This window comes from Ascidiella aspersa, chromosome 8 (genome assembly GCF_963924565.1).
Source record: "Ascidiella aspersa chromosome 8, kaAscAspe10.2, whole genome shotgun sequence".
Lineage (NCBI taxonomy): Eukaryota > Metazoa > Chordata > Ascidiacea > Phlebobranchia > Ascidiidae > Ascidiella > Ascidiella aspersa.
In genome coordinates this window covers 5,233,902-5,248,359 of record NC_139454.1, presented here as the reverse complement: position 1 = coordinate 5,248,359, position 14,458 = coordinate 5,233,902, and the positions used below count along the sequence as shown (strand labels likewise).

The 14,458-nt window shown below is 39.5% G+C and overlaps 1 protein-coding gene across 1 annotated transcript; it reads left to right on the top strand.

Annotated features, from left to right (window-relative positions):
- Positions 1-7,362: 7,362 nt before the first annotated feature.
- On the top strand, positions 7,363-10,885 carry LOC146135310 (uncharacterized). Its single transcript, XM_083395984.1, has 4 exons — positions 7,363-7,560; positions 8,578-8,702; positions 9,503-9,730; positions 10,735-10,885. The coding sequence occupies exons 1-4, from the start codon at positions 7,363-7,365 to the stop codon at positions 10,883-10,885; spliced, it is 702 nt and encodes a 233-aa protein (XP_083252110.1).
- The last annotated feature ends 3,573 nt before the right edge of the window (positions 10,886-14,458 follow it).

The window sequence follows — 14,458 nt, the reverse complement described above, 5'->3', positions numbered from 1 at the left end:
AAATAAATTCCCATTAGAAAATTGGCAATTGCCAAATTAAGCAAATATATATAAGTGCTCTTTGCAGAGTTATCTGCAGTATTGTTATTTACAATATCCCTTATAGTAAGAACGACAACCACCAAATTCCCGATGGCAGCAATTAACCCTATTATCCAGAAGAAGACTTTAGAAATAGGGTTGGCGATCATTTCCTTCGCATTAGAGAAAGTAGAGCTTTGCTTACTTATAGGCGGGCATTCGTCACTTCCATCCGAACAGTGAGGGATTCCATCTTCAACCAAGTTGATGTCGACCGACAGAGGCTTTCCATTGTCACAGTAAAACCTTGTATCACTGCATCGCGTCGTATTCTCGTCAGATCCGTCGTCGCAGTCTATTTTACCGTCACAAAAACTGTTGACATCGATGCTGGTAAACGTTCCACTGGCGCATTCGTGACGTTTAGGGCACAATCCACGTTCGTCGCACCACAATGTATCATTAACCCCCGTGCATGCAGTTCCGTCGCCAGATTTGCCATACCTGATGCATTGGACATCACAGAACTTGGGTCGAGGCTCACATCCTTCGCATTCATCGATCAGGTACTCACATTCAGGTCTGCCGTCGCATTTCTTGGCACGGGCGAGGGCGAAATATCGAGATGGTTGACAATAAATGTAATCTTCTTTGCCATCATCCTGTGCTAGTCTGCAATATTTCGTGTTGGATCGTCCAACACAACTGACTTCTGGGTTGCACAGCACTCTGTCCATATCCACGCAGTCCGTTGCATTGTGGCAATGCATTTGGTTGGGAGGGCAGGTGTTCTTAGAGTCACCCAAGATTGCTTGGCAAACTGTTTGGTTGCTGCACAAACATTCATCGGAAAGATCATAGCAGTCTGGAACCCCGTCACAAACTTGTTGTTGAGAAACAACCAGTCGTTTATCCAAACACAAGAAGCAAACGAATTGTCCATCAACGAAGCAAATATCTGATTTGTCTCCGCATTGAGCTTCATCGTCGTAGATGTTTATTTGCGGTAAAACGCAAATTCCCGTTCTACTTGGTCCTGCACATTTAAGACCCAGTCCGTTTTGGATTTCATCATCATTACAACGAAAGGTTTTGTTGCAAAATGCATGGTTAGCAATAAGATTACCGTTACTGCAACGTGACAAACTTGTGAGCGTTCCCTCCTCACAAACCCACCGTCCATTTCCACAAACCCTGTCTCTCCGCCCTTCACACGGCCCCATAAGTTGGCGGCAAGTCGTGTTGTTGTGGACCGCTTGAAACTTGGTTTTGCTTGTCTCATTTGGACAAAGCGTTACATTATAAAACGTTACAACGTCAACCCACACACTGCGATCATCGCAAGGTTCCTTTCGTCCGACGCACTGGATTCTATCGTCAGCCACTTGTTGCTGGCAAGCTCTGCAATACCATTCGTCGCTACCGTCCAAACAATGAGGCCATTCATTGCAAATATTACTCCGGTCAACACACTGACTTCCATCGTTGCAAAGTACTGCGTCACTTCCACAACTGCTGCAGTTCGTCTCATCGCTCCAATCGTCACAATCGTTATTCCCATTGCACCACGGAACACACCGGAGCCCATCATTACACATCTTCATTCCTGGTTTGCAAGTTGAACAGAACCTTTCATCACTTAAATCGTAACAATTATACCACCCATCGCACCACATATTTGCTTGAACACATTGCCTCCCGTCTCTGCACTTCTTAGCTCCTGGTTTGCAGGTTGTACAGTTGATCTCATCGCTAACATCGTAACAATCGTATTGCTCATCGCACCACATATTTGCTCGAACACATTGCCTCCCATCTCTGCACTTCTTAGCTCCTGGTTTGCAGGTTGTACAGTTCGTCTCATCGCTCCAATCGTTACAATTCAACCACCCATCGCAAAACTTACTGCCATGAACACACTCCTTTCCATCATTGCACTTCCTCGCTCCTGGTTTGCAAGTTGTACAGTTCGTCTCATCACTCCTATCGTCACAATCTTTACGCCCATCGCACCACCAACTTGCGTTAACACATTGCCTCCCGTTATCGCACAATTTCGCTTCTCCAATGCAAGTTGTACAGTTCGTCTCATCGCTCCAATCGTCACAATGCAACCGCCCATCGCAAAACTTACTGTCATGAACACACTGCTTACCATCATTGCACTTCCTCGCTCCTCCATTGCAAGTTGTACAGTTCGTCTCATCACTCCTATCGTCACAATGCAACCGTCCATCGCACCACTTACTCGCATGAATACACAAGTTTCCATTAACGCACATCTTCGTTTCTCCTTTGCAAGTTGGGCAGTTGGTCTCATCGCTCAAATCATTACAATCGTTGTTATCATCGCACCACAAACTTGTTAGAACACATTGCTTCCCATCATTGCACTTCTTCGCTCGTTTATCGCAAGTTGTGCAGTTCGTCTCATCGCTCAAATCGTGACAATCCCTCCACCCATCGCACCACCAACTTGCGTTAACACACTGCTTCCCATTATCGCACTTTTTCGCTCCTTTGTTGCAAGTAGTACAGTTCCGCTCGTCACTCCAATCGTCACAATCTTTCGGCCCATCGCACAACTTACTTTCATGAACACACAGATTGCCAACATTACACATCTTTGCTCCTCCATTGCAAGTTGTACAGTTCGTCTCATCACTCCTATCGTCACAATGTATTCGCCCATCGCACAGCTTACTTTCATGAACACACTGCTTTCCATCATTGCACTTCCTCGCTCCTCCATTGCAAGTTGTACAGTTCGTCTCATCACTCCTATCGTCACAATGCAACCGTCCATCGCACCACAAACTTGCGCGAACACACAACTTCCCATCACCGCACAAATTCGCTCCGCCTTTGCAAGTTGTGCAGTTAGTCTCATCGCTCAAATCGTGACAATGCTTGTAGCCATCGCACCACCAAGTTTTGTGGACACAATGCTTCCCATCGTCGCACATGTTCGCTCCTCCATTACAAGTTGTGCAGTTTGCCTCATCTTCGCCCAACTCACAGTCCAACCGCCCGTTGCAAGCTTCAGTTTGGTCAATGCACTTCACCCGCGCCCTACTACATTGAAACTGATCTGGAGCGCAGCTTGCGTTTGTCCCAACGCACATGGCAAGCAACGCACAAACACATACAGTAATTTGCAACATGTTACAAATCTATTGCTAATCTGAAAAACGTAACATTTCGTCGATCGCTTAAAGATGTAACTTAGTCACTAAAAACAAGTTAAGGTGTAACTTCATTTATTTTAACTTTTTTCATAGACCCGCAATCTTTTAAATTATTTCACCAAAAAACGGAGTCAAAATCGAGTTGATTTATTCGGCTGCAGTCGGACTTGATTTATTTTCACGCTAAGCCCTGTTTTTTGTTAAAGCTGCGTACAACCTGGTTTCAAAAGAACCTATAATTGAAAACTTACATCTAGATAACCCAAATAAACTAATCAAAAACTTCCTTACAACACAGGCGTTCTACTGAAGTTTTATCTTATTATTTCCGCTGTGTTCATGCCATGATAGCCTTGCAGTGGGACTAAAATAACAGCTCACGTAACTGGTTTTGCTGTACTTTCTTCACGTATCTGCTTTTGCTGTACTTTCTTCTCGTATCTGTTTGTTCTGTACTTTCTTCTTCTATCTGTGTGTTCTGTACTTTCTTCTCGTATCTGTTTGTGCTGTATGTTTCCCAATCCCCGCTTAGTTTGGTTTCAGACACAGGTAATTAGGCTACTTCCAAGGCACGACTAAATGCATCATTTCCCAACTTCGATTCCGTGCTGAAAATTGAGCCGGAAAGAAGATTCAAAGCGAACAGTCGCGTTACTCCATGCCACAGAGCACGTTTTTGCGTCAATACGTCACAATTCTAATGAGATACATTTGCGTGCTAGCTGCGGTTTTAGTTCAGTAATGGAAAAAAAACTTATTTGCATGCCCAGATGACTAATTAACTATAGCCATGAGGTGGTATGCCCATAACGCTAAAGAAAAAGCAAATTGCGCGTTTTGTAAAGACCTAAGTCAATGACTTAAATGTTTTTAAAAGACTTGTTGATAACTCTAACTAAGTATTTAGTTTTACATCACGTTCCTTTTGTTTTACATTATGTTACTTTCCGTTTGTGTAATTGCTGTTGAGTAATAAAAGATAGATTACAATCGACCATCATATGTTACTTATATGTTTACCTCTTGTGCACCCCTATTTCGTAATACCTTGAACACGAGCTTCTAGCAACCGATTTAGTATTGCTGATTGTAAATTTAGCTTACATTATAAATGAACACAACATTTAGCTTCAGAGCAATGAGTAAACCAACTGTGACCCAACAATACATGATTGTGTCGCGACAATAAATGTGGAGCCCAATCCCTTATTAACAATAATACTTCTATATAGTGGTGTTTGTTTTGCTTTAAACTGCAATAAAGTTGTTTTTATGGCGAAGCAACCAGTTGCATAAGTGGATTATTAGTTAGGTTAGATTGAAGTACCCAAGGATTTAGCAAAGTGCTTGCATAGAAAACAAACTTGATTATTCTAATGAGAAATTATATTTAATATAGGCTACATTTTGTTTTTAGCATAGGGTATTTAAAAAAAGCAATATTGCCACAGGAATATTTGCCATTCAGGTTAAAAGGGAAAAAATGCGAGTTTTGGTTGTGAATTTTAATCTAATCTTAGTTCAAATTAAAGTTTATTTTCCATTTTTTAGGAATTGTAATTATAATTATAATCTAAGTTAAAAAAAAACTAAAATACTTTAAATTCAAATTAAACTATTTGGAAAAACTAAAAATCTAGTTGTCGCAGTCTGCCTTCATCCTTAGGTTTGCCTTATAATTAACATTTGGTGTATAGGTTTTTTATTAAGTTTTTTGGCGGATACCCCGGGTATTTATAGCGTAAACAGTAAAGCTGTGTTTATCGCCTCATGTTTACCTAGAAGTAGAAATTATATAAACAAAGAAAATTGATAAAAAAATAAGTAAGTGGTTGTAAGTTATCCTGTGAACTTTGGTGTACATTAATGGTCCTAAAATAAAGGCAAAATAAATTAAAAAAATAAAAATAGAAAATAAAATTCCAAAACCTGCACCAATTTCAACGCGTTACCTGTATTTCAAATTAACTTATCAATATACAGCCTACAATGGCACCATGGTGGAAATAAACCGCTTTTTGGACAGGTTTAAGTGACGCCAATACAATCGATTTAGTTTCGGTTTGATTCCTTAAATGCAAAAAAACGGTTCAGGTCGGTCACTGCTTGGGTAATTATCCCAAATATGGCTTACAAATTTCCGGCTCTGGTGCAGTTCGACTGCCTGATTTTAATATAGCTAAACCATGCTTCTGGGATTTTGGTAATACAAAGCAAATGGCTAAATACGATTACGTAACATTTTAGTGTAATCTAGAGCTAATTAATAAAATCCAATGCCATGAAAATTTCATGAACAAGGCATTTTACTAGTTTTTCGGTTTTACAGTGATCTTCAGCAAAGGTCACCAAACATATTGTTACTTTATTAAATTGTCATTTAGTTTACAATTTCTTTGAATTTAGCTTAGTTTGGCTAAGCAAATATTGCTGTATATAGACTATTAATATCCTTGTTTTAGGAAGTATCCCTCTGGCCGTAATAATTAAACCGGTTTAGATCAGGATTTAGCCGGGGCCTCGTAGTTTTTAGCCCTCTGGTCGACAGCAAAATTCTAAAGTCTTTAAAAATATCTAATTTACCATAAAGTCACCGCTTTTTAGGCAGGCGAAACATCTTTTCGATAATGAAATTGAGTAGGCCAAAGGCACCCAATTATGCAAAATGTTGGTACAAACGAAGTGGGAAAAATGCGCCATAGCAATCGAATAAGTTGGGTTGCTATCACTTCAAAGTTGGGAACAGTCATTCCTTACAGTAAAATTCCGTTCGCGTGAAGCAAGTTCTGATGTTAAATCGAGGTAAAAGCATGAAAAATGCATTTTTTTAATCCCACATTCCCTTACATCACTCGCTGTCGCATTAAACACTTTTGCGAAGTGTTTGTCGACGTGTAAAGTTTTTGTGTGAGTGTACACCTATCTCTAAACTAAAGGCCATTGGTACAGCTGGCACGGGGACTGTCTGTTTTAACGCAGGACGTCAATCAGGCCCAAAGTAAACACTTTCGCGTTCCGGCTTGAGACCTGAACAGCGATATCTCCGCTCCTCTAAAGTCACTCCAGCTCTTCAGCACGGTTAAAAACAGCTCTGCTTCTGTCGGAAACAAAGCCGTGCCCTTGACGTCTAAGCACCCCTGGAATTGAGCTCAAGTGTTGCCCGTACCCTGGGTGAACCGCGGGCGACAATGGAATCGGGAATTGGACATCCCTGCTCCACTGAACTGCAAATTGGCGTCGATGACACTTGAGGCGTTCGACGCACTCGACTGAAGCTGGCGGCCTGTGGCTCGCAAAACAAGTCTGGGGTAACGACCATCGCTCACAGCACAACGACAATATCAACAGTGGAACCGCAGCTCATTTGTTTAGTTATAAGACATCATAAGCGCAACAGGACTACAATTATTTTAGTTATAAACTATTGTCAGTCGGCTTGAAGCAAGAAACTGTAGGGCGTTTTTACAATCAGAACATGTGCGAATGCAGGACATTTAACTTAATATGGTATGTCTTTCAACTAGTTTATATTATGATATATTTTGCAGCCAATTATGTTGACCTATTTCAAAACCAATATACCCACTTGTCAATTGTGTATTAGCCTATAGACAGGCACAGATCTAGGATTTTTGTTCGGAGATGAGAGTTACGTCATAACATGACGTCATGAAGGAAATGATGTTAAGAACACTACACAGTTCGTTTATTTTGTTAAAGTGCTAGGTTGAAGAGGTGTTACTTCCAGATTTATCTTGCATTGACTAAGTACGCCGATAAACATTTAAAATTTGTGGTCGTTTTCAATTTTCTCCCGGAAAATGAACATGGCAATATTGAAGTTTCAAGGCAAATGGCAATATTGTAATTTAATGACAAACGTGTAAGATTTTTGTATAGTTTGTCTCTGCAGGTTGTCAATCGTTTCTTAAACAAAAAAACATTGTGCGTTTCAACTTTAGCCGAAATTGCGACGCAGACGGTGCTTGACTTTCTACGTGAGGCAAACACTGTCCCATATCGATTTCTTCTCTGAAAAAGGGCCCAACAATCTGCACGAGTTCACTCAACGCACTTCGATGTAACTCACATCTCATCGCCTAATCCGCCTTGGTCTATCGTCCGAAGCAGCACCAACGTCAACGCAAACGTTATGTCGGAGCTAGGGCACAAGGAGAGTAATGCAATGGCGAGGGCTAGAGAGCTGAATCGCACCAACGAGAAAAGACTCAGCGAGTGCATCGACAGCATGGCCGAGGCGGTCGAGAGGAAACTAGAGAAGCTGAAAGTCGAAGGCCGGACAACGCTCGGATTTTTGCAGCGGCTCAAGGTCTCTTCGGGGCGAAGTCAGGTGCTGAAGTGTCGCCAATTTTATAGATTTGCGCGTTGCTTTTTCTATGAATGTAACCAGGATTTCTACTCTTAACCAAGATCGATTCCGTTGTACACCTTCATGCCCTCACTAAGCCAGCGTTTGTGAACTGTGGCCATTGTCAAACTCTGGGGACAAGTAGCATTCTTAGGAAAGTCGCAATGGAGCATAATTTATATTATTTTAGTTACTATTCAGTTACATTCAAATTCGTGGTTTTTGGACGCCAGAGACATCCCTTGCAGACTTGGACAACTAGAGAATTCTAGTAAAATTACTAAAATTCTGGTTCAAGTTATAGTTTGTTTTCCAACTTTTAAAAAACTCGGTAATTTTAATTCTAATTACTTTTGAAAACTAAAACAATCCAGTTTTAATTCTAATTTATATAATTTTATTCCAGTCTAATTTTAAAGTGCTTAATCAGTGGTTCTCAACCTTTTGTCACTCCGTGTACCACTTTAAGAACTATTCAAAACCAAATTATCCCAAAAGAAAAAGGCACCTGTAAATTTGTCCAAATACGAAGAAGGCATATAACCTCTTCAAAATCTCAAGCTTTCCAGCCGCTATGTGATTACTAAACTATAAACTATTTTGCTGAATGATATTTTGATAAAAAAATGTGTATAGTCGTAGTAAATAAAAGATAGCACACAGGGCGCATTATGGCCTAAAAATAAGGAATTCTACACTTCAGTCAAAGCAAGAAATTCCCCTTAAAACTTCAAAATTACCTCCAGGGGGAATTCCCCTCCACGATTTTTGCTCTTCATTAACTTATTTATTTAAGTTTATACCTGTTCGATCTTCAGTATTTTTTTTGCTTTTCACATCGAGTTTTTGCTGTTTGTCCAACCAAGAATTATATAGAGATTTCTTTAAGGTATAAAGTAGACTAATAATATAAAAATCAATAAGATGTTCGGAACTAACAACTTTTTTTACATTTTACATTGTCACTCTATATTTCCAATTTGTTTACTTTACTTCTAGGCGGGAGTCGAACCCTTGCACAACGAAACGCGGGAATTTGAGAAGCTTCTAAATCCGGTTCCGTCGAAGCTGTCTTTTGCAAAAGTCGATTACAAGCAGAAGAAACTGACCGAAACGTCAAACAAGTAAACTACACGTCAAAAATTGTTTATCTAAGAATAACGTGTGCACTTGGCAGCTTGTAAATTTCAAGGAAAAAGGGTCCATATTGCCGATCGTATACACAACAAGATAGATATATTATATAGGTTTATCTCTAATGCTTTCATATATTTTTTTGGTTTTTTATTAATTTTATTTTTACATTGCTACGTATTTTACTTTTCTAATAGGAACTGACGATGTCAGTATTGGCGAAATGTATATTCGTTAAAAATGTCTCAGTGTTTTTTTAAGGTGTTTTGGGGGACCGAAACGGTACCCCAAATTTCTCCAGCGGTTTTCCAAATTTTGGACTTGCAACTTTTTGGTATTTAAATGAAACACTTGCGGTCTCTTAAAACTACTTAGCGGTCACCCAAACCAAACCTTAAAAAACCCTGAAATGTCTGATCCTAATTTTACGCGGGTTTTTAAACTTTGAGTTTTATTGTTAATGTACACAACAACATACACTTATTGGGGGCAAGCGGCATGCCACTTTTATATGAATAGTTATTCTTTTACGCCAATGGTTCTCAACAGGGGTGCTGCGGCACTGCAGGGTACCATTGGTAACGCTAAAGGGTAAACCACTCAGCAATAATACAAGCAACGAAGTCGCGAACTATTTATAATTTTTGTAGGGTTTCGCAAGCCCAAATGTTGCGTAACACTGCAATACGCGTTGTTCTCGTACGGTCCAACGTTTATAACGTTTCAATGAACCTTCACACAAAAGTTGCTGCGGTTTTGATAGATATGTCAAAGCTCACATTACATTCAGGCTATCAGCGACGCAAACCAGCCCAGCCTGCGCGGGAAACCCCCTGCCCCTGCGCAAAGTGCACCCCTGGACTTCGGACACCGCCAAGAAGCTCTCGCGGAAGAAACCGCCAACAATACCGCCCGGTAGACGGCGCCACAGCCTAGGGTCGGACGAGAATTCTTCGGACGAGGACAGCGATGATTTAACGCCGCTGAGAGGCGTCAAGAAACGAGCCGGACAAATAAGGTGGTTGTTACTCGTATTTTAGGCCAGTGGTTCCCATCTTTTTTATTCACCGATCCCTTAAAAAAATCAATATTATTTTTCGTTCTTTTTTTTGTGCAAGCGCGGGCAGCCTGGAACCTTCTCTTGAACACCTTGGGGTCCGTGGACCGCTGGTTGGGAACCACTGGTTTGACTTTGATCGTGTCAAATCAGGACCGTTTAGTAAAAATTAAATTTCTATACGAGACCAAAACTTGCTATTATTATGATTTGCTAGTATTATGCTATCATTACTGTGACTCTCCCTTCAAAAGTGAAATATTTCTAATTCGTAATATAAGTGTATGTGTTGTACACTAGGCCTACACGCCTACGAGTGTATTTGCTGTTGTACAATATATGCATCTTATTAGTTACGTAAAAGGGTTGAATACAAGCTGTAGAGTCGGATCCGGACTAGGGACTCAACGAAGTCGGCAAATTTTATCCGGCTCAGCTTGTCATGTGGTATAGAATCTGTTGCTACCAGACATAGTAATAATAATCAAAAACAGCTCCTCTGGTAATTGTTATTCTTAACCAACGTTGCGGCAACCTATTCAAATCACCTTCGTAAGGGTGAATGACACTGAAGGCTCGTCCTACAACATTGGAAAACCGAAAAGGGATGTAGTGAACAACGACGCAAAAAGTCTACACTCCCGAATCATGCAGTGTTTAAAGGCCAGCAAATTGATATTGGTGCCGCGTCGTTAATAGCTCAGGACTCGGACTACAGAAAAATATTATTTTTGAAATCTTGAAACATTCACAAGAAGGGTAACACCATGGACAAAAAACAGACGTGATGCTTTCGACAAGCCACAAATTAACACTTGCTAAAGGATTAGTGGCTATACATTATCGCTAATTATTCATCACGAAGTGGATTTGCATATAGGTTGCCGAAACGTTGGTTAAGAATTACAATTACCAGGCGAGCTGTTTTGATTACTATTGCCATGTGACGTTTTTTTTTTGGGCAGGAAAAAGGCTGCCGAAATTCGCCGCTGTTCTCTGCCGGCCATCTGCGAACACAAGCCGGCTAAAAGTGACGACACCGATGACATCATCGACAGGAAAAAAATTAAAGCGTCACTGACGAAGCTGAAGCAACGATCCATGTCACTGTCGTAACATGATCGAACTATATTTGCACAGGAAACTTGCCATACACAACAATGTCCATTGATTGGTGTAATTGGCTTCAGGTGTAGCCAACTTATATATTTGATTGAGATCGACTGAAATCTTTTTAGAGACTCCCGGATCGACTGGTTCGGTAAAAAATGTCACAAGAACACTTATTAAACATTTTAAGTGTTAAATGCATTCCTAGCAAGCGATGTAGGTTAATTTGTTACGTCAAAGAACGCTTTATTAGGCTTGTCCAGACAGCAAATGTTTATTTTGATTTCCCGCTTGTGTGCGAAAGCTACTATGACGTAACACATATCCGTCACGATCTGCCAGGTGAGTCATGGGTGTGTAGTGCGACATTTCTAACGAAGTTTTACATACTCCTAAATGCGAAACCGATTGATTCAAAATACAAATGACTATATGATTTGTATGAACTTTCATTCTGTTACTGGTGTTTTATATTTTGCTTCACTATTACAACTTAAAGTTAGGGTATTTCGATAAACTAAAACACCACGACTAATATTGTCAAATCGACAACTCTTTTGTTTTGGTGCCGTTTTCCAAGCGGATGTCCTGAATTGTATCGTTCGATTATCATGTATACATATCACATTTCAATTTGAAATCTGTTTCTACTTTCCAGTTAAACGTTGGTAAACTAGGGGGCGCGTAAGTTAAAAAAAACGTGAAAAACAAAAATGAAAACAAAATGTTTAAACCTGGGCCGTTTCTCTACAAACTGAACGACACAGGGCCGCGATCTTAAGTTCGAATAGGATGAACCAATCCCTCGCATGGAATTAAATCCTTGCGCGCCTACTGATTCGGGTACTAACCCTAATTTGACAAGTCGAACTCGGAACTCGGGACTCGAGTAAGTACATGTTAAAACAGAGTCTCGGGTATGACGTGCAAAGGTGCAAATACCAAATTGGAAACTGATAAGGCAGAAAACTGTGAGTTGTTTCGGAGGAATAGCATCAGTGTAATAATTTTCAACCATGTATTATTGGTGGATCGATTGTGAAACCCATATGAGTTAATTACTGAATATCCAGCTTAATTGAGCTACTTATATGGGTGAAATACAGGCTGTAGAGTCTGAGCCGGACTCGAGTTAAGTCGCACATTTGGCCTGAGTCGGACTCAGGTTATTTTTAACCGACTCCGCAGCTTGGCAATAGGGTATTCTAATGATTTCGAATGCGTACCCTTGACCAGTGTAGCTTTCTATGTGACTGATCCTAGTCAAATATGAGTATAGATATATATAACAGTTTATTACTTTCAAGATTATCAAAAAGTCCGTTCTCAGACGTTTTTTAATGTTTAAACGACATCAGAATTATTGTAGATTGTCGAACTTATTAACTAAGGCAGTGCTTCTTAAATGTTCACCCCTAGCGTCTATCTCCACATTTCATTGACCCTTGTCTCATGATATGATAAAACTATCTCATCTATATATAACAGCACAAAATGACTTAGGTTGTTTCGCAAGCTGTCATCCATTTCTGAAGGTTCACCCTTATTCACCCCTTTTGGTTGGTTCAGCCCTGCAAAAATTTTATTCACCCTGGGGTGAACCATTCACCTGATTAAGGAACACTGAACTAAGGCATTATATACGGTACACTTGTAAACATGTCGTTTCACGTAAAAATGCAATTCAAGAATAAATGTAGCCTACATGCGACACAAAATAGTGGTAAAACGAAATAAGGAAGGTAACTATATCGCCAATGGAGCCAATTTGGTTGTCGTAAAAAACTCACGTTGCAATCCTTGCATGCAGTTTGCTGAGTAAAATGAAACAGCTCATGGATTTCATATCGACTAATGAAATTTTATACCGACTAACCTATTATTACACTTTATCATTTTGTTTAGATGATAAAAGGGTTAAATAGCGGACAAATTGTGCATATTTGTGTTGGATGGTAACCTATTTGTACATTGTTCATTTGTTTTGTTTTTAAAACTAGTTGGGTTGTCATGGACATACTAATTTAGTTTTATTTCTGTTATTTTCATTTTGCTGAATAAAAATTCGTTCGTTCCACAATTGACGCTACATATTTGGTAAAACTGAAACGTAAAGATCGCAATGTTGCACTCCCACTTGGTCGTTTCTCGAAAGTAATTTTTGGCCAAGAAAAAAAAACATGTTGGCTATTCGCACGTTTCTTACATCAGTGTTTGCGCAAATCTTTGAAACAGGGTGGTAAGTATTTTATGAAAGTTTAACCAATACCCCTCCAATTATAGACCCCTAGGGGCGAACACCTATACCGAAAAACTTTTGTCTCACCGTATGTCATAACTGAGACAATCGAGAAAAACAAATACCAATCTAAAAAAACTTTGCCAGCGAATAAATTCTCATCAACCTCGGACAAACGTTTATTTTGAAGTTTCTACTCTTTATTTTTTATAAAGCTAAGTAAGCGACAAAGTTCAAAGTTCAATTGCAAAAAAAAAAAAATCAGTCCAAAAAAAACTTGTCAGCGGATAAATCATTATCAGCTTCGGACAATCATTTATTTCAAAGTTTTTACGTTTTTGTTGTTGTTTAATATTGCTATAAAACTAAGTAAAGGTCAAGGAATGGAAAAACAAAACAACAAAAAAAAACTTTGGCAGCGAATAAATCATCATCAGCCTAGGACAAACGTTTGTTTTGCAGCGCGATCAATTTTTATCGCGTTGTGCGCTTGCCTAATTAGATAAGGCGAAAGTTTACCAGAAGCCTAGAATCGGCCGACGTTTCCGACACAAAAGTCTCAGTAAGCCTTGAGCGCGCCTGCCATGCATTTTAGCCTGAAGCAATTGAGGCGGAAACAACTAGAGTAAGTGTTCAATGCCGTTCGCTGATGGGCAGCGGACTAAGTTAGAAGGAAGCGTTGTAATGCCAATGGTGTAATTAGTCACAGTAATGTATGTTCAACAAACTGAGATCTGTGATTGCTTATAGGTATTAGTTGACCATGAGAGGACATTTTAAAACTGAAAATGCTTGGAAAAAGACTTAGTCACAGTAATGTATGTTCGACCATCTGATATATGCGGTTGCATATAGGTATTAGTTGACTATATGAGAGGACATTTTAAAGCTGAAAATATTTGAAAAAATACTTCAGATAATTAAAATAAATCTTGGGCACACTATGACGGACTTAAAAAAGGACAAATATATTTTACCTTGATAATTGGATTGCAAAGCCTAAAAAGGTCGAGTAGAACGACATCATTTTGATTAAGACGTTTCGATACGAACTGGTATCATCTTCAGTTAACAACCCACTTGGCCTTTTTGGCTTTGCGATTCATTATTAAGGTAAAATAAATTTGTACTTTTAACTCATTGTATAAGTGATTCTTCGTAGCTTAACATAGCTTGTATTGTTACTTTTTGCATTAAGCAATGGAAATATGTTTAAAATAGCATTACGTTCTACGAGGCACTGTTTTCATAACCCAAAGGATAAAATGCATTTAAGGGTCAACTTATAAATCCTGGAACAGATTTGTTCAGGAGGCTTATGTGCACTAAATGAGCTTAGA